Source organism: Falco biarmicus, chromosome 3 (genome assembly GCF_023638135.1).
Source record: "Falco biarmicus isolate bFalBia1 chromosome 3, bFalBia1.pri, whole genome shotgun sequence".
Taxonomy (NCBI): Eukaryota; Metazoa; Chordata; class Aves; order Falconiformes; family Falconidae; genus Falco; species Falco biarmicus.
The window spans coordinates 109,140,933-109,161,092 of NC_079290.1; the positions used below are offsets into that span (position 1 = coordinate 109,140,933).

Sequence of the window (20,160 nt, forward strand, 5' to 3'; positions counted from 1 at the left end):
TTGTAAAACACAAAAGATCTTGACTCTCACCATCCTAAAGGTGCTCAGCCCCCTGCCAAATACATGCTTTTACTAAAATGGATGAAAAGTAGCTTGCATTGTCACCATATTTATATTTTTAAATTAAAAACCATCACAGCATTGCTACCCAGAGCTCTGGGTAACATCCCTTCCTCAGTGCATGGATCTGGTTAATGGAAATGAGTTTTCAGAAACTGAAAGGCTCTGCTATTTATAGTCTCTTTCCGGAAGACCTTTCCTTGGACACATTGCTCAGTGGGAACAACAGCCTTTTAGCTGAAAGAGCACATAGTGCATTTCAGACTTACTTTGAAGCACTAACAATTCCCAAAGATCCTGGAAAAAAATGGAGAAATACTGATATTAGCTGGAATCCCAGTTTCCACTTAGTCATAATGTGCCCACACATTACAGCCTGATCCATTAGGCTTTCACTGCCTGGGACACTTGCAAAACCTTTGTGGCCAAATTGGCACAAATTAGCACACATCCAGCTTCCAGATCGCAGCAAGAGACCCTCTCTCTGAGCAGGGAAACCAAGTCACCAAGACCTGGCTCATACTTCAGCTGTGCCACCGAATAGGTTCAACATCCATCAAGAAGTTTGGTCCCAGTTGAGGATGTCAGTTCTGGTGGCCACAACACTCCTAACCCAGTACTGCAATGGTCACACTCCATGAAACAGCCCTCCCAGTTCATCCCAAACCTCCTCATTGCCACAGCAGCTCCAAGGCAAGCTCTGAACAGGAATCTCTGAAGGTCACAGCCCCAAGAGTAGGTCTCCTATCTACATATAATCACATCTCCCACATTTTTCCAGATTTCTTTCCTAATACAACCAATTCCTACAGTGCTGTGTCCCTCCGCTCACTGTATGATCTCCTGCTCTACCCTCACTGTTTCCTGCTCCTTCCAAAGCACCCTGCTGCTGGGTAGGAAGATGCACAAGGCTGCTCATGCAGAGCCACAACCTGCTTCTGCAAAGCTCAAGAGCTGAGTTAGCACTGTGGCCTCCCAGCCAGACGCTCGTTTCTCTCCTCACACCAATCCACAACATCCCCAGTAAGCCAGTGCCTCCAAGACCTCCACCTCCCTCTCCACCATGATTGTGAGATTTAAGTGTTTTGAGTGAGGACAGGGATCCTTGGGGAGCAGCTGGTGGCGGACCCTGCAGGGAGCAGCCCTGAGCCTGGGCTGAACTCCGTTGGTGTACCAACCTGAGGGATGTCCTGGGACCCAGAGAGGATCTCAACCAGCTGGGCAAGAAACACACATCCCACACAAGAGTGCAATGGCCCACAATTGAGACTAAAGAGGGATGTGGGGAGAGAGAGGGGGCAGGTCAGTGCAGCCATTAGCCCAGGTGGCCACTGGCCTCATCCCTGCAGGTGGGCAAGCAGGGTTATGATTTTTTGTGCCTTACCCACACTCCTGATCCCACTGTTAAGCGCGCATCTCAGCAAAAAAAGTCACTTCAGTGATGATTACTGAGAGATCTCCTTCAAGCATTGGCTTTAGAGTGAATGCAAGCACCCAAAGGGTGGTGAGGAGGGATCTGCAAGAGACAGACTGGAAAGCAACCTGGTTTTAGGGTGACAGAAGCAGCTAGCTCCCTTCAGACCCCCCAGTCACAAGCTGGGGGACATTCAGTTACAGGACTCACCCCTGAACACGGTAAATCCTGCGCCCATACCTCAGTGACACCTCCAATACCAGGGAGAGCTGCACCGGCCATTCAGTGAGCTGCAAAGTCCCTGACCGCAGGAGGCTGTGCACCATGGGCAAACCTTCAGAGACATAATCATCAGTCCTCTGTGAAAACAAGCATCCTCGTTTTGTTTTGGGGTTTTTCCTGGTTTTTTATGTGTGTAAGGTGAAGAAAATATATAAAAGCCATTGGAAACCTGCACAAACAGAGCTGCTGCCCACAGGGCCAGTAGCGTGGACAGCACAGGGACTGACTCTACACTCTGAACCACAAAGAAGCTCCTAGGCTATGAGTGCACCATGAAGTCAATCAACTATCACTGTGCATACAATAATCATAAAAAAACCCAACTTTGTTCCCATTTGTCATTCAGAAACATGAAGTGTTTTATTTTCAAGCCTGCATTTGTACGTGACTAATGAGGGAGACCCCAGTACGAGGAAGGCTCCATGCAGAATGTTGGCCTCTGCTTGCTGCACACAACAGGAACAAAAGCTCAGCCCAAACTGCTATACAAATACCTCAGAACAGGGGAAAAAAAGTTCTCCAGTTCTGTCACCACAGAAAAAAAAAAATGCTCATAAGCTATCACTTCTAATCAGGATGCAGAAGATAACAAGAAACTTCTTTCTTCTGCTGCATCCAGAAATCTCTGCAGCTGCAAACAAAGCTGACAATAACTGGACAGGCCTATAGGCAATGGAAATGACCCACAAGCACAGTGACATTTATCCTACGTGGGAGAATCAACACTCCCCCACTTCATCTGAACCAAGCAGTAGAGGGAACAAATGAGCTGTGCAATAATTTGAATTGAGTTTCTCTAAGAGAGCACAGGAAGATAAGACTTGACACCAGCAAAGCTCTTCTACGCTTCCCCAAATTACTGCAATTTCAGTCTTGTTCTCATTTCCAAGCAGGTTTCATCCAAGCCAGAACCAAATTAGATAGGAATAGTTTATGTGAGACACACAGAGAGATTCTAAAACAAAAACAACCCCAAAAATCACATCTCCCTAAGCAGAAAAGCAACTTATTCACATTTTTTAGCCTGGAGAGCAGAATGTAACATCAAACTTACAGAGAAGCAATAATTCTCACAAAAGCAAGCCCTGCACTGCAAACCTCCTTGGGGAAAAACCCCATGACCTAACAAATCTCCACTGGAGGCAGCTGGCAATAAAGCAGCAACACCGAAGGGGAGCAGACAGGAGTGCTGCGGGGAACAAGGCACCCATGCAGGGACAGGCTCACAAGTAAAGGAACAGAAATACAAAGGCCAAATCCAAAGCAAAATCTCACTGAAACCAGGAGCCTGAACACCAGGACAGCCTTGGTGTCAACAGGCAGGCTTGCAAAACCCCCACAAACCCTCACAAACACCCATGTTGCCCAGGCTTTGCTGTCCAAAACACATCTCTGCTTGCCTACAGAGATAAACCACCCAAAAAAAAAGGGTCCTGAGCAGGACATGCACAAGGGATGGTAGACCCCCCTGCAGCAGGGCAAGCACGCCCAGCAAGACTGCTTAGTGCAAAGAAACAGCATCTCACTGGCTTCCAGACCAACTTTTACTTGCTCCGAGGCACCTAAGAGACTTCAAGCAAATGACTAGCAAAACAATGCAAAAAAAGGGGGGTGTGGGGGGGAAAGGAGTGAGAAAAAATATAATCCATTGACTCCTACCACTGGCACAGTCTCAGCCTTAATTACGCAGCCCAAGCTGGGCTCTTCAGAGCTGAACTTGCACTTCAAGCATGCCTTCAAAACCATAACCACTGTGTTTCCCCTGAAGAAAACACCAGGCCCTTGTGGGGAAAAGCTACTCTGTGCTGGAAACAGAGCCTAGACGTGGTGTGGGTGCCCAGAGTCCCGCATGTCCCAGAGGGGAGCTCAGAGAGGGACAGATCTGGCTGAGCCCTTGCTTACAACAGGCTGCAGTCTGTCCCCACCACTGCCCTGAGGCTGACACTTTTCATGCTTGTCACAGCTGAGGAGTGATTTTTCAGGAAGGCTTAAAGAAAATCCATTTCTCATTTATTCAGCGTTTATTTATAGCTGCAGAAAAATTGTCCAGTTGCCATTTTGTGGTCAGACACCCAAGCAGTCTCTGAGCTCCACAACCTCTCGCTTGGCTCCTGCTGCAACAGCTCATTTGGGAGCACAAAGGGCCAGGCGCAGGTCTGCAAACCTTACCTGCTGGGTCTTGAAGGTGCTCAAGAAAGAACAGTTACTGCAAAGCAATAGAAAATGGGGCTGTTATGCAGAGCAGAAGCAAGGCAGTACACCTGGCTGCTTTGCAGGTATGGTTCTGCCTTGCGACTGTGGAGACAGCACAAGCAGGCAAGGGAAGGCACTCTGGCACAGGTGATCCCTTCTGGCATGTCCATCCACATCACAGAGTACCCTCCCCAGCTCTGCTCCAATTGCCAAAGTGCAGAAGAGGTAAACCTTAAATCTGACATATTTTGTTGATCAGGGCAACAAACAAACATACAAAACCCTAATGCTTCTCAGAGTGCACAGGCATGCTGAGAGCAATGCACTCACAGGTGCTTGTCAGCCCAGCCAGGCTTGGGCTTGCTGCTACAAACACGAATTAGGACCACATCTCCCTCCTAAAGCCCCAGAGATGTTAAGTTCAACACCACCAGGAAGGTCAGCAGCTAAGGGAACCAGGGCTTCCCTCAATGAACATTTCAAGGCTCATCAGAAAAGAAACCTGTACTCCACAACTCAAGCAAATTCTCCTCCCTGCTGTCATAACTTCTTTTTTTTCTTCCAATAAACACATTGCCTTTGTTTTTTAAAAGCAGAATGTTTCCACAGCCAAAATGTCCCATGTCCTATGGTCACGCTGGTATGGGAGGAACCAAGTGACTTAAATCCAGGCAGCTTCCCAGCCAGCAAGCACATGGCAATCTAGAGAGCATCACAAGTCCCCAACCTACAGAATAGCATTTTCTGGCTTCAAAAGGTCCACAAACCACAGAACCATGAAGAGCCAGAACAGTTATATTCTCATTTTTCCATATACAGAAAAGGTACACAGGGCAGTTCATGCAGCCTGGTATGAAAAATGCTCTATCAGAAACAGCCAAGGTGAGGAGAGCAAGCACAGTGCCATCTTCACCCTGTAGCAGCCACAGATGTTTTTTGTTTGTTTGGGTTTTTTGTGGGGGTTTTTTTGTTTGTTTGTTTGGGGTTTTTTTATGGACCTTGCAGCATCATGCAGCCAGCATGACTGCCTGCTTGGACCCACCACAATAATTTCCAAACTCCATGTCCTCCTGCACCACTGCCACACCAATACGGACATAACCTGCTGTTTCTGTGGTGGCTTTGAGCTGGTACAACAGCCAGTGTCTGGCTACCATTGTTCAGAGCCCAGAGTATCCTTCAGCATTAACTAAGCACGAGATTCAAATATGCCCTCCAACAGCAACTAAAGCATCATTCATCAACGATGACTGCTTTTAAAGCAGCACATTGCCAGGAGAAGTGCTGCGGGGTGTCACCCATAACCTCCCCGTAACGCTCCCCACGAGCAGCCTGCTATACACAGAACAGAGCAGATGCTCCACGGCAAGCCCTTGCCGAGGGCTCAGGAAGTCTATTTTGGGATCTCATATGTCAGTCGTTTACAAGTCGATACAGTTCCCAAAGCAAATGTCATAACAGGAAGAAAGAAACCAGTGCTGGAGCTCTCCCACAATAAAATGAAGATGTTGTCAGGGCAGGACGTATACTTCTTCACCTATGTGCACAAGCAGCTCACTCTTACAGGTGCTCCTCTTCAGGGTGTTGCTCAGGTGAGCACTTGTTGCCCTCCAAACAACCAGGCACCAGAGCCCTAGTTTCCCGTGAAATAATTTCATAAACGGGGCACAAACTACTCCAGCCCTCTGCAGGGTGAAAAAAAAACTCGTACCATTTATGCAAGTAAACACACCTACCTCCTTCTGAGAGGCATCAACTTCTCTGCACTCTTCCAGTCTTTTCAGCACAGCCTGGGCATCAGAAAGGGCCTCAGAGAAAACACTTTCATATCGAAGAAAGAAATCCAGTTTACAGCTTTTACTCTCTGCTGCTGTGTGAGAGAAACAAGATCAGTTATTTGCTAATTGAAGGGATTCACAGAAAGCATGATGTGATTGAAAGGCATCGGTTTGTAACCAGCACATTGGCTATAATAGGGAAACAGTGACTCACAAATCCCTTCTGAAGATACCACACAGCCTGCAAGGAAAACCAACAGTTTATTTAACACCAGTTATAAATGGAACATTTATTTTAAACCCAGTACAGCCTATTTTTTCCTCCCATGCTGAACAGGAGTTTAAAGGATAAGGTAGCATTAGCAGGCAACTCTCTTACTGTTATAAAGATTGCCTTATCAACCTCATGTACTGAACTAACGCAGATCTCACCGCATGTCAGATGCAATCACATGCATGGGTGAGAAACTCACTACTGCTCTGGTAAAGTGATGAGCATTAAGCAATTGCAAAGGCTAAAGGAGAGTATTGCACAGTGCCAAAGGAAGGAAGTCCCTGCAGAAAAGGGGAACATATTGGCGCTGCTCCCATCCCATGATAAACTAAAAAGCACCAAGGAAAAGACCCCCCATAACAGGACAATATGAGTCAACAGAGTTTGAAATAATAGGTAATGCTGTGTCCAGACCTGTGAAGTCTCACCTAAATCCCTCACTCCTCCTTCCTCCTCTGGAGGCTCAGCAAGTTCCTCTTCCACACAGCCACCCTGCTCAGCACAGGCAGGCTCATCAGGATGAGAGCCTGAATCCTCCTGGAGGGATCTGGAGTCACTTGACATTGCATCCTGGTGAACCCAGGTGTGATTCACGGTAAGTTCCTGGCCAGGAGGAGAAACATCTGCTTCCATTTCTGCTTCTACAGGGCCAGGAAAAGGGGAAACTCTCTGAGGGAGGAGGGTATCTATTTTTCCTTCATCGGGTTTTCCAGACTGGGGCAGGTTATTGGCTTCAGCGTGGTTTCCAGATGAGTCTGCTGCCTGGCTGGAGACTTCTCTCACTACCTGGTCCTGAGTAGAACAGCTGATGAGGTCCCTGAGGAGGTTTTTGCAACTAACAGCCACATCAAACATCTGCAGACTATCTGCCACAGCAATAACTTTGGTGAAATTGTGTTTCCCCAGTGGGAGCTTGCCACTGTACATCATCTCCAGCAAGAGCGCAAACTCCTCAGGGGTCACTACAGAAGCATCGATGGAGATTGTATCTGTGCTGTCCAACAAGGATTTGAAAAGCAGGCTAGCAGCAGACAAAACCACTTTGTGTGCTCTAAAATGAACATTTCCAATGAAGACGGTGCAATCACAGAACTGTTGCTCTTTGCAGAGAGCGTACAGCTGCTGCAGCAGCTGCTTGCTGTAACTGGGAAGCTCCATGCCACCAGGGTCTACTGGCCTCCTCTCACTGTGGTCTCCACACTGCTTTCATAAAGCCCAGCTAGCAGGGAAAAAAAAACCAGAAGAAAAAAAAAAGGATCCTGTTAGCACTTTGCTCAGAGTCAGACAGAAAGAAAGAGTAATCAAAAAATATTTTTCAGTTTACACCTCCTAGTAGTTTACTATACTGCAGTTCAGTGGTTATAGTAAGAGGCCCCATTCTGAACTCACACTCCCCAAATTCAGCAACTTGGCCTACTAGAACTGAAGAGCCTAGATGCTGTTCAAATACAAATGCTTCAGAAAGAGCTTGGCAATGAGTACTGAGTCCTAGGAGCTATAAAAAGGAAGAAGAGACTCCCTGATGTGCCTCCTACCATGCAGCTCAAGGAAGCGTGAACACTCTTCGTACCAGGTACCACAGTGCCAGGCTTCGCCTGCATGCAGAAGCTGGAGCTGATGCTGAATTCAGCAGCTGGTTTGAAAAGGGCAGGTGGGGAAGTAGTGGAGGAAGACCTGTTCAGGCCATCTAACAAGCACAGAGGAGAATCTGAGGTGTTGGTTTTGACCCGCAGAGCAGCAAGTGGTTTGGGACCACTTTTGCTCCCCACATGACTGCTAAGATCAGCAGGGGCACAGGACAGTTAAGAGAGAGTGGTCTGCTTGCAGCCCAGGGCCTTCAGCATCTCTCTTCTCCGCACACCACAGTCCTAACTCATCGATTTACAAGCCTTCTACCCCAAGCTGTAATTTCTTGCAGAAGTCCACAGCCCTAATACCATCTACCAGAGCCTCCCGTTTACTTTTTCCGCCCTGTTCCAGGAGAGAGAACAGATAGGACATCTGCCAACAGAATTTTTATCTGCGGGATATCTGCAGGTTTTTTCTAAGCTAGACAAGATAAAGATGTTACTGCCTTGTCTACACACTAGGATGCCTAACACTGGTGCTGGCAATGATGCTGAAACAAAACAGCATGAGCATTAGTGGAAGAGCATCAGATGGACACGATTTACACTACCCTTGCTTAACATCTTTGCACCCAGCTTCCCACTCTCTTGTAGAGAACAAGAGTAATATTGCCTGTCATAAGGGCATGAGCTTTAATGAGCTGATGCTCATATACCACCTTGAAGCGCTGCCTCATACAAAAGCAAGCTCGGAGCAACTCCCCACTCACACCAAACTAAGTTGCAAGCAGACACTGGGCACCGGTTGAGCTGGTGTCTCACTCCCACGAGGCACCAACCCTTCTGGAGTTCAGACTTTGTGGGAAGCAGGACCTCCTGCCCACAGGCAGGCAGGACTCCAGCTGTCCTTCCGCATGGTGCTGCCTTCGGTGGCTGTGGGAAGACAGGAGGAGCCAAGAGACATCACTTCATAGCAGAGCTACAGACAGCCATACCACCCCTGCACGAGAGCTCCCCTGTGCTTTAAGGCTGAAGTACTGTGTAACTTGCCTTTCAATCATTAGGATAAGATCACAGATGGTTTTGACATCACCTCAAAGCAGAGGTGTCACGCTCTCCATCTGAGTAGCTTTGAAGCAAGAGCAGAGGGTAGATGAATCCTTTTCTGGAAGGCTGGGAATCCTAAGTAGTCGTCAATACCCCACCCTTCTGCTTCCCAGGAGCCAGAGCTTCTCCAAGCGCATCACAACCGATGGCTGTCTGCTCTGCAGCTCATCTCTGCTGCTTTGCAAGTACCAGATCCACCCCCTCACTCCTGCACAGGGCTGGCCACCTACACTTCCAGCCTATTAAACACACAGGCTCTGCTATCCTCCCACACCATTGTAAATCATGAGTAACCGAGCTGCCATTGTCAGAGTTGCTGCTGGCCGTGGGAGAAGAAAGAGACCCGTTTCTTTTGCCAGACTCAATGTAATGGTAGTTTTAGTCCACCCACTCCTTCCCCAGAGCTGAAGGACTTCCAGTATCCAAGACGAAATTGGGTCTGCTGGTTAAATAATAATAGCTGTGGCTCTTCCTACAAAAGGACAAGCAGGAAACATCAATGTCCTGGAAAAGATGTCTGCTCACTTTGCCATGAATAGCCTTCTGCATAAACCCACCACTTCCACTGTGGCAAGCTGCAAGAAGCAGCAGCACCGTCTGCTCCCTCTGTTCCTGGCAAGAATATAGAAGACATATTTGCCCATGACAGCTCAAAACAGTAAAGCTCTAAGCAGCCTAGCAGCACCTCCCCTTCTTTATTACAACAACTCAGAGCAGTGGAAAATGTGTCCCAAGCAATTAGATCAGACATATTTGCTAAAATTTTTACTTCTTTAATTACAGGGACCCAAAGATCCAGTACTGCCAAAGAGAATAGACATTTTTTAATGAGGGGTGATGGCCAAGACCATCCTCAAGGCAATTGCCCCCCACTTAGAACACACTTCAGGCTTTTATTCAAAGCTTATGGCCAGAAGGGACCACCACCAGTAATCTTATTTCTCATCTGTCACTGCCTCCTAGATTTCCAGACTCAGTAATTTGGGTTTGGCTAAAGCTGCTCTTCCAGCAAGACGCCCAGTCATAAGAACTGATTTTCAGGGGGAGGACCCTCCACTGCCACAGTTATTCCAACATTAAATTACATGCCTTGTTTCTTACCCGAATTTGTCTGGCTTCATCTCCCAGCCACCTTCTAGACAGCTTTTGGGAGATATGGCTGTGGGACTGGACTGAACTGGGAACCTCTCTGAGAGCAGCAACGAGCCCTAAGAGAGCACGAGCTATCTGCCTCTGCCAGCACCACTGGTAAGAAAAAGCCATTTGCCACTTTTTCAGCTTAAAGCTGCTTCTCAGCATCCTCCTTGGAGCCAAGCTCACTGGAGACTTTTTATGAATTTCAAACTTAAGGTAAAAAATGGTTTAAGCAGGTTGCTTGTGGGGCCTCTGAGACCTGAGCCACACAAGCACTGCCCTCTTCCAAAATATCATCTTACTTGAGTCAGAGACAGATATTTGCTCATCTTAGCTGCACAATAAATGGGCTTTGCAAAACTAATCTTTTGAGGAACATCAGGGGACATCTTAAGCTCCATCCTGCCAGCTTCCCAGGGAGAACACCAAAGGTGGCTTAGAAGTTTTCATTCCACCGCTTTCCAGTGAGACAGCAACCTCAATCAATTTGAGCCAAATTTTCAGAAGTGCCTAAAATTCTTAATGCTGTACTTGACCACGTGTCGATAAATGTCCTCCTGCCACCCTTAAGCAACAGTTATCATTTGTGACTGCTCTCAGGACTCCCACTTCAGCAAAGAAGCCCCTCCCCCTGAACATCCCAAGTACAGGAGGCCCAGAATGGGTCTGCACAAACATTATCCTCTCAAACATTTCAGCTCTTTCTTCCTCTTCCCAGGTATTTCTGTCCTCGCCTACCTCCACAGTTTGAGGGGATTGTGCCTTTTTCTTTAAGCTACATTAGAACAGAGAAAAGATTTGCTGATAGTGACAATGCTTCTTCACAGAGGAGGAGGAAATAGGAACACCCGATTCCATCCACATAACTGAAAAGGAGTTTCCAAATTAAATTACTTTTCTTCATTATTCATATAATTACTTCCATCTAGATTCAACAGATTCAAAAGCCATCCACGTCACTAGGTTCATCAAAAGATAATTGGAATTTAGGACTAAGCACTTCAGCAATTAGATGCTACAGAGATAGGTGTTCCAAAGATGCACAAATGAGACCATCCCTCCCTTGCAGTTACGATGCTGCCACAGTACCCTCACACCATCAGAAAGGCCATCACAAGGCACAGAAAGAAATTTAATGTTGCCATGACCTTAGAAAAAGGATTCTGTATGCCACTCACTGCTGTAATTAAGGGCTTTTACAAGGTGCTGGTCAACACACCTGCTGGCATTAATGAAATAATGCCAAAAGCTACTTCCTGCATTAATTAGTAGCATCTCAGTGGCCAGCTTGAAGATGCATCCCATGTCTGAAATTATTCCTTGGAATGCACATGGAGCAGGCTTTTTTTAGCGTTAAAAAAAAAAATAAATTAAGAAGCCAACAACTATTGCTGCACTGCTAAAAAATTAAGCAATACCCTCACACTGCTTTTTAAAGGCACAAACCAGCAGCCTTGTGCTCCCTCTGCTGCTAGCACACTGCAACGCTCGGACGGCTAATGAAGCTTCCTAAAAGCAATCTGCATACACAGTGCAAAAATAGAAGCGATCAATTCCTCTGCAAGCTCCAAAAAGCTAAAACAAAGCAGGCAGAAAAAAAAAATAAAGTGGACAGAAAGCGATAAGCAACATGGAAGAATCCAACCTCTCTGTCTCAAGTAAATGCCATTTACATTAGAGCTGACTGGAGGGTCTCGCAGGAACAGCCCACCAACCCTCCTGTTCCCCACGCTCAGCTTTCTGCCCAAGGGAGCTAAATCCAAAGTGGTCACTGAAGTAAGCGCAGGTCCTGGCCCAGGAAGGCTCCCTGTCCCTGCGAGAGGAGCTCACCCTTCCTGCACATCCTCAAAAGGCTCGTTTCACAAGACCCATGTACATCAGTAAATGCAGCAGGACAGAAAGCTGAGATTTGTTCTCTCATATTCCTTGGCCCTGCAGTCCTCCCGGGGTACGACAGCAGCCTCCAAGTGATGGGCAACTTTCTGGTTTTAGCTCTGAGGCATTAAGGACAACAGCCTTAAAATCAGAATCTGAATACTTTTTGTGCGTGTTTACCAGTTTCCTGTTTTCTTGTTACTAAGATGATGACCTTACAAAGACGGTTATTCGAAAGGCAGAAAATCACATATTGCAATTCAATTTTCTTACCTCTCCCACCAAAAATAATTCAGTCTTTGAAGTGCTGAAAGAAGCTGAGGGATCATTACCTTTCTTCGGGGTGCTCTGAAGGGCCAGAGCAGGCAGCTTTCCCAAAGGAAAATGTAAAATCCAGTATGAGGAGCCAGGGCACACCAATTTGGTTTTCAATCTATTTTGTTTCAGTTCAGAGCATCAACGCAGACAGATAACAGAGGAAAATAAGCAACACTTTGACTAAATTCAGCGCTCCACAGTCTCTAAAGGCAGTGGAATATACCGCTCAAAAAACATGCAATGCTTTGGCTATCTGTCTGCAATGATGCGCTGACTAGAAATATAATAGATTGAAAAACGAACAGTTGTGCTCTAACTCTTATCAGCAAGTTTTCCATTTCTCTGCAAACCAAGGGCTACCCCAAGAAGAGAATGAAATCACACAGTGGAAAACCAGCACCAACTCAAAGCAACAGCTGAAGTTTGCTCCAGTTGTTGCTCATCCATGTTTCACTGTGCCCAAGAACACCGGACGTGCTAATTATATTTTGCAGGTTCCCATAACATCCTCAAAAAACAAAAGCTGGATATCTGAACTCTTCTTTGTCAGGTAGGTTTACATCAGAGCAGACTGCATGTTGCAATTTATTAGCAGGTTTTTTTAAAAAACAAACAAACAAACAAACAACCCCCCTCCCCAAAAACACGACTTTGACCAGCTTTTGCAATCCATTTTGCTGTCCGCAGAAGCACAGAAGACATTTGTTCCCGCACCCAGGAGCGGACAAGGCACAATGCACCCATACGGTGCCTTGGTCCAAAGGCCTCTTCAAGTACACGGGGAGGGAAAAAAAATCCCCACCTTTAAAATGACACTTCTCAAGCATTGGTCAGCCAAACCAGGGACCAATTCCCTCAGACCTTGTAATAAAAGTACACAGAATTACTTTGAGCTGAATCTATTGAGACAGAAAGCCAGGAGGCAACTGGATTTCCAACCACTGTCATCTATAGCTTCAGCCCATCAGAGAGGCACCCCCCCAGCCCCAAAACTCCATTAAAGCACAAGGACCTACAGCAACTCTTCAAACATGAGCGCAGCTGCTTTAAAACAGACAGAGAAGGATGCTGCAACATAAAAGCCTAACAGCGTTTACCCCAAGAAACCAACCCGCTTCCTCCCGTCGCCTGGAAGGCTTCTATAACTGCTGAGCTGTGGTCTGGGCAACAATGGACACATTCTCAGCACCTTCTTTAAGCAATATGTTTGGCAGTTAACTCAAAATATACTGGAAAGAAAGTTGAAACAAGAATGAATGAGCAGGTTACAGAAGCTGGGGTGGTCGGCTGGGAGAGGACCTCTGTTCTGGTCTGTACTCGGACAGGCTGCTCCTGCAACTCCCTGTCCTTGGACTCGAGTTTGAAACACAAATTACTCCTCAAATGCAAGACACCTGGTATCTCTTAACCAAAAAGCTGCAGAATCATACTGCCTGGTGTCACATTGGGCCAATAATCCAGGTGTGCCAGCCTTCCTTTCTATCACAGGTGAAGAATATACTGCCAAGACACCCCCGCAAGCCTGGCCCCCTCTGGGGAGGAGGTGGGCTTTACTGACCAGCACCCACCGCAGCACATTCCCATAAAACTTCTAACTCGACCTGGGAACTGGCTGCTACAGAACAGGGCAGGAGCTCTGTCAAGCTGGTGACGACACAAGAAACTGGCTCAGACTGCTGATTTCTTGGCACAGCACAAAAAAAACCCTCATTTATTTGTCTCTTGGTGTCTTCCAACCCTCACCTCAATGAACAGATGTAATTAGCGGTCCAGAGAAAGGAGAGGAATCTGCTGTGGCAAAAGACGTGGAAGAGCAAGATGATTCTCTTCCATGCCTACCTTTAAAGAAACCCACTTTCCGGAGAGGTTCACAGGTTCTCCTCAGCAGGGTACACAACTCAAAAGAGGCCTTGAAGCACAGCTAATGAGAAACATTTTTGGAGGCAGGGGGAAAATGTCAAGGGAATCCAGCTGCCAGGCTTTGGCTCACAAGTCGAACCAAAATTCCAGCAGAAGCATCACTGCTTTTAAGCAAAGGTTACCAAAAGAAAAACCCTGCCTTACTTCCCATACAGCCATGCAATCAAGCAGCTCCCTTTGGCAGCAGGTACACGCGTAGTGTTTTAAATAAGAGGGATAGCGGTCCTCCCATATTTTTTTTCCCCTCTTTTTTGGCCACCCATGGTGCACCTACCAAGCACACCTTGACTGAACACAGCGCTGCCGTCGGGGGCCACCTCCCGGCCGGGCTGCGGGCACCCCTCAGCCCCCTCGCAGGCTCCGCGGGGGCCGAGCCCACCCCACGGGTGAGGGCGGGCGCTGCCGGTCCCACAGAGCCAGGCAAGGGCCCCCTCCCCAGCACGCCAGAGCCCCCCCGGACCCCCCGCTAGGGCCTGGCGCCGAGGTGGGGCAGCGAGGCCGGAGGGGCAGGCCGGGGGGCCGGCCGGGACACCCAGTGGGGTGGCCTGCAGATAGGGCGGCCTGCAGATGGGCCGGGCCAGGCCCTAGGCCGCCCCCACAGCGCGGCCTCCAAGCCCCCGGCCCGGCCGGCGCCACCGCCGCCATGGTTACCTTTATTGGGAGCGGCGCGGCGGACACGGGAACAATAAAGCTTCAACAACAGCCGCCCCCCCCCCCCCCCCGCTCCACCCCTTCAGCGGCGCGCTGCCGCCAGCCGCCATCTTGAAGCGGCAGCGGGCCCGCGGCACGTGATGGAGGCGCCGGGGGGGCGGGGCGGGGGGCTGGGCATGCGCAGTGCTCTCGCTCGCTCCCGCCCGCCCCCGCGCTTCCGCCCACTCACCGCGGCTGTGAGGGAGGGGGGCGTCATGGCTGCTGCTGCCGCTTGGGCTCCCTCTCGGAGATCCCTCGGTTAATAAAACGGCGTTCTCCTGGGGTAGAGCTGGCGCCCATCTCTTTAGGAGGGCGGTGACAGAGTGCGGGCCCTGGGCGAGCAGCTTGGTGGCTGTGAGGAGCCTGCTGGGCTGAGGTGGGCCCCGAGTGGGAGCCCGGCCTGGCTCTGGGTCACCCACCCGTGGGCAGGGTGAGGGGAAGGGAAGGCTTGAGCCGGTCTGGGCCTTCCAGAGCAGGAGTTATGGGCGTACTTTGGAGGTGCTGGCTGTGAGAAGAGAACAGGGCTGAGGGACACAATCCTGGCAGTGGGATCCCATCTTCCTTCTGCTCTGTCAGCTGCTTGCCCAGCTGCTAGCCCTTGGCTTCGTGGCACGCTGCTGGAATGACTGCCCGATCACTTCTGTCAGCCATCTCACCACTGTAGTGAATGGGTGGGGTGGGTGGCAGGGACCCCCAGGGTGTATGGCCAGCCTCAGGAAATGCAAGGGGCAAAGGAGTCACCAGATGCTGAAGGCCACTGTGGTTTTCAAGGTCCTGGGTGTGTATGTACACCACGCATTAGCCTAGGTAGGGCAGGATGGGTGGGAGCAGGCTGTCCTTGCTGAGCCTGTGTGCAGGCGTTGTGCTCTCAGGGCAGAGGTGATGAGACCCTAATTTGTATTTCTGTACAGATGCATGCTGGCATAGCAGGGATGCTCCTTGTTCCTCCCCAGGACCTTGGTGTGTTTATGTTCCCCATCTCTCGGTAATCTGACCCAGCTACAGGCCAGAGGGTGCCTCTGGGTGCATTTCATTTCAGCAGGCTGAGACCTTCCAGATGGCCCCAGTAAGTGGGACTGCCCCCTGCCATCAAACAGCAGTGCAGGGAACAGTCAGAGGCCACCGAGTGTCCCTGCTGGCCTCGCTAAATCACAGCTGTGTGTGGATCATGCCCTGGCAGTGAAGATGTGATCCCTCTCCTGTGTGTTAACGTCGAGTGGGTGTTTTCTGCTTTCTGTGTGGTCGTACAGTGCCAACGTGCACACCTGAAAGCTGCTGGTCCCTCTGTGCACAGCTGTCACAGTGCACTGGGGAAGTTTTGCCTGACTCATGTCACTGTGGAAACAGAAAGGTTTTGGCTCTATTATGCATGACTTTTTTTTTTTTTTTTTTTTTTTTTCTTAAAAAATCGCCAGGCAGTGCCATGAATAGCAGATTCAGGCATTCCGTTTGTATTCCCAGGCCTGGAAGGGGGTTATCTGCTGCCATCTGTTGATGGATTGAGAAGACGGCCTAATGAGCTGACTCATTTGCATAAACAAGTGCTAATTTCCGGATAAGCGCGTGGAGGCAAGTTGAGTAAGATCTTCGGCTATGCTGCTTTGAGACGAGGCTGTGTGTGACCTGGTAGAGAGCAGCAGGCAGGCAGAGCCCGAGATTGTGGGTCCTAGTGACTGTCAAGCCCTCTCCGCAGGGATGCAGATGAAATTCTGGGGCTGGCATGTGGTCAGGCAGATCAGCTTGCAAACAAATGGGTATTAATTAGAAACCCACAATGTCATGATGAGACCTGCTCTGCTCTGGGGCCTCTGTGCTCTGCCAGGGAAATGCCTTTTGGCTGGGATCCTCAGCCATGAGTGGCACAGCCAGCTATTCTGGTCATTAGAATGGAAATGGCATTGCAGCAGCAGGTTTCAAGGTCACTTTTGATCAATGCAAGAAAAGCAGGACAGGCCATTTTCCTGTGGAGGTGTGGAGAGAAGTTCCTGGGGGTCCTGCTCAAACTATGGTCCTTTGCTGGACTCCTGCAAGTAGTTGTCTCTGTTACAGCTATCAGTTCCCACTCCACCAGTTTTCTCGTAAGTGGTCCTATTTATGCGGCAAAGAGATCCCTGTGAAAAAGTGCTGTACCCAGATCTGGTTATTTTTATCCCCAGGCCAGTGATGATCAAAGCAAGTTGATGCTAAGCCCTGAGAAGTCACTAGTAGCTCTTGCTCTGTGGCTGCTGACAGCAGCAGACCTGAAGGTGATGACCAGGTTGTGTCAGATGAAAAACTTGTTCCCCATCTGCTGCAGGGAGATGCTGGCACTTGCCAGAGAGCATCAGTGAGACAAAGGGCAGTGAGCACTGCCCGCTATGTTAGAGAGACCGTCCTCATCGCTGTCGGATCTGTGCTTGCTGGCAGGGTCACCTCCTGCTATCTGAGACAGCACTGAAGCACAGCAGAGCAGGAGCAGGTGCCTTCTCCAGAGCAGCAAAACCTTTCCTGCAAAGTCTGGGATGGCAGAGAAGAGCCCCCATATCTGGCACCTTGAGAACCAGTCCTTGGGGAAGAAACTTGCAGCTCTGGCACTTAAAAGGGGTCCGGTGGGGCATGAGGTTGTAGCTCTATGTTTGTGAGCTGGACGGTGTCTAATTTGGCTTTGTGTTGTGGTACTTCCAGCCAACACTTGGATAGCAGCTTTTCACCAGAATCAGAGAAAGGAAAAAGCTGAAAGCCCATCACTGCCCAGATCAAGGCACCACAGCACAAGGCGATAAAGGGGTGGCTTTTTGCTGAAACCAGCTCTGGAGCCAAAATCGCTGTTTGCTTGGCAGTGTCTGTGATTCCAGGTGGACTGACGGCGTGATGGCAGCCTGCTCAGAGAGCAGCTAAAGTCCCCTGCCTTGGAGGTGATGGACAGTGGTGTATGGAGATGACAGGACAGTAGCATGATAAGAAGTGATAGAAAAGAATAACAAATGTGCTTTCAGAGAAGCCAGGCAGGCTTTCCTTCAAGGGCTGCAGGTGGTCAGAGGGGATGGTCCCATGATACTTTGGCTACAGGGACAAAAACAGATTCAGAAGTTCCCTTCCCCATGGGCCTGTTCCTGTCCCCTCCACTGCTTAATGGGTTTGGGGGCCACACAGTGTAAAGCAAACCGATGCCATGATCCAGGCTAAGAGTAGCCTCCCCAGACAAGGAAAAAGGTGAGGAAACAGGAAACAAGGACAATGTCCCAATATACCATTGTCAGTTCTCATCACAGTGACGTCCTGTTGTCCCTTGGAACCATCTTAATTCTCACACGGCAAGTACTGGTGAGTGGAGGTGTACCATCTCAGCGTTTTCTTTCTCCAGAGTATAGGACTGTAGGGTAAAGCTCCACCACATAACTTCCCAGGGAACCTGCAGGGGAAGACCTGAGTGAAGTGAACTGTTTTTTGAGTTCACCATCCAACCAGGGATCACTTGTGTGTCACACAAAGTGCGCATGGACAGTGTCTCCAGCTCCCGCTGTCTCACTGGGAACAGGCAGAGGTCCCACAGATCCAAACAAGCCTTATCTCTTGTTCCCCAAAAGAGCTCTTCTTGCTGAGACGCAGCCCACTGAAGGAGCGAGGACTGCCCTGCCTTGCTGTGCCAAAACTGTCTCCACACAGCTTGGAAAGCTCATGGCAGGGAGTCAGATTGGGGTGAAATACAACCTCCCCTTCAAAGCTGGGACACTGAGACTCATCCTCTCCTCTCCAGAGGAGGTCGCGTCTTCTGGAGGGATGGGTCCAGGAGGTCTGGCTGGATGGGATCACTCCAGTGGTCAAATCCAAACCACACAATGTTTTCACAAGCTTTGGCGTGTGCTTCCTTTGCAGGCAACAGAGAGTACAGATCTGCTGTGGATGCTCTTGGAGCATCTCTTGGTGACAGCTGGGCTGTCACATGGCGCAGATCTGCCCACACCGGGGAACAGAAGGAAGACAGGGGGATGCAGCCATTTCAGCGTAGGGAGGCAGGGACAGCAGTGGGGCAAGCTCAAGGCCATGCAGTCACGACTTTCCCTCCTAGTTCCTGATCTCTCCTCTGCACTGCAGCCTGGGTGGTAGCAAACTCCGTCCCTGGCTTGTGGCTTCTTCTTTGAGCACTTGAGGGCACTGTTGGAGTTTGGAAAGAGGCAGATTTCTGGCGTGAGAGATTTGTTTCTCATACCATGCAGAGACACATCAGTTTGCAAGGACTCTCTCTTCCACTGGAAACCTTGCTGTTCACAGGGCTTTGTAACTTTGGCATGAATGCCCCGTCTCGGGCAAAACCTTTCGCAGAAAATACCAAGTGATGGAGGCTTACCTTCCTTTTTCTGTAAGCATTTTTCCCTTCCATCTTTTTAACCTCAAAGTTTTTCTCTAGAGTGTCTGGTTTCAGGGAAAGGGGTGGGCTGCACAATCTGTTCTGGAAGGAAAGCAGTGAGTTTGATCAGATGGAAATACGCTTTACCTGCACAGGTACTTTTCATTTTCCAAAGTGCTGTCAATGCAAGGACTTGCAGCCTGTCCGTGTGCGAACACAGATCTCATTGCTCTTGATACCGGCCTCCAAGGGAGCCAGCAGAGCAGGCTGTGCTCTGGGGTCAATGCTAGAACGGCTCAGAAGGACTGCACACAGCACTCTGCTGGGAAGCTGTGCCAGAATAATTATTTACATGTGCTGGCATAAAGTAATTACTAATGGAGCGGAACACCATGCACAACCCCTCCAAGCTGTCCCAGAGGAGACACTGGGAGTTACCAAGCAAAGTGCACTCTCCGTGTACCAAACTCCAGATTTCCTCTCCCCCTAGTCCTTCCCCCTCCTCCCAGGGGAGCAGCTGTTTCATGGCAGAGCGGTCTCTGTCCCCACTTTTGCCCCATCCTCTTGCCTTTGCCAGCACATTCCAGGGTCGTACTCAGAGATTGTCAGCTGCCCTGTTACTCCAGCTAAACTGCCCTCAAATCTGAGCCCGATGAGGTCTTTTGGGGAAGGGGACGTTCACATTAAGAAGCAGGGACTGTAAATGGGTTTGGAGCATTTCATTGCTGTGTTTCTTCAACCAAACTGAAGTTTCACTTCAGAGGTAGACTACTGGCACCCAGACTGGCTTCCTAATGCCCCTTGTAGTTTCTGTTTCACCAGCTTCTTTGGCTTTTGACTTCATCGCTTTTTATTGAAATTATTCCCAAAGGTTGCCATCTCCTTGGCATTTGCCTTTCCTGCCCCTTCTGTGTGGCATGTGGGGAAAGATATCTTGTGTCCAGGTTCCCACAGGATGTCAAACTGTATCCACTCTGTTGCTGAGTGTAGTGGCCCCGTGTCTGAGCAGAACATCTTGAGAACATCAGGCTTTCTGAAGTGCATCTTCAGTGCATCTTCACCTTCACCGTCAGATTATGACTTCAATGGCCTCTAGAAAGTCCAGTTCCCAGGCTCTGTGGCTGCAATAGCAGTGATCCCCTATCTGTGATCCATTACTAAATGTGATCACGTTTCTTCCAGTCTTTTCACAAACAGGTTGGAGTTTCACGTGGCTGCAG

The 20,160-nt window shown here is 49.2% G+C and overlaps 1 protein-coding gene across 7 annotated transcripts in view; it reads right to left on the reverse strand.

Moving 5' to 3' along the window:
• The window catches only part of ZBTB40 (zinc finger and BTB domain containing 40), a 45,097-nt gene extending 30,380 nt beyond the window's left edge, over window positions 1-14,717 (reverse strand). For 5 of the 7 annotated variants that reach the window (XR_008820734.1, XM_056331438.1, XM_056331441.1 and 2 more), the window contains exons 1-3: window positions 14,575-14,717; window positions 6,430-7,220; window positions 5,686-5,819 (exon numbers count right to left, since the gene is read on the reverse strand). Coding sequence is in view for 6 of the 7 variants with exons in the window: in XM_056331438.1 (XP_056187413.1) it covers window positions 5,686-5,819; window positions 6,430-7,159 (864 nt within the window). In the remaining variant the exon portion in view is untranslated. Of the gene's footprint in view, window positions 1-5,685; window positions 5,820-6,429; window positions 7,221-14,197; window positions 14,343-14,574 lie in introns of those variants that run through there. The other 2 variants (XM_056331440.1, XM_056331439.1) reach the window with 2 other exon arrangements.
• Between the last annotated feature and the right edge of the window lie 5,443 nt (window positions 14,718-20,160).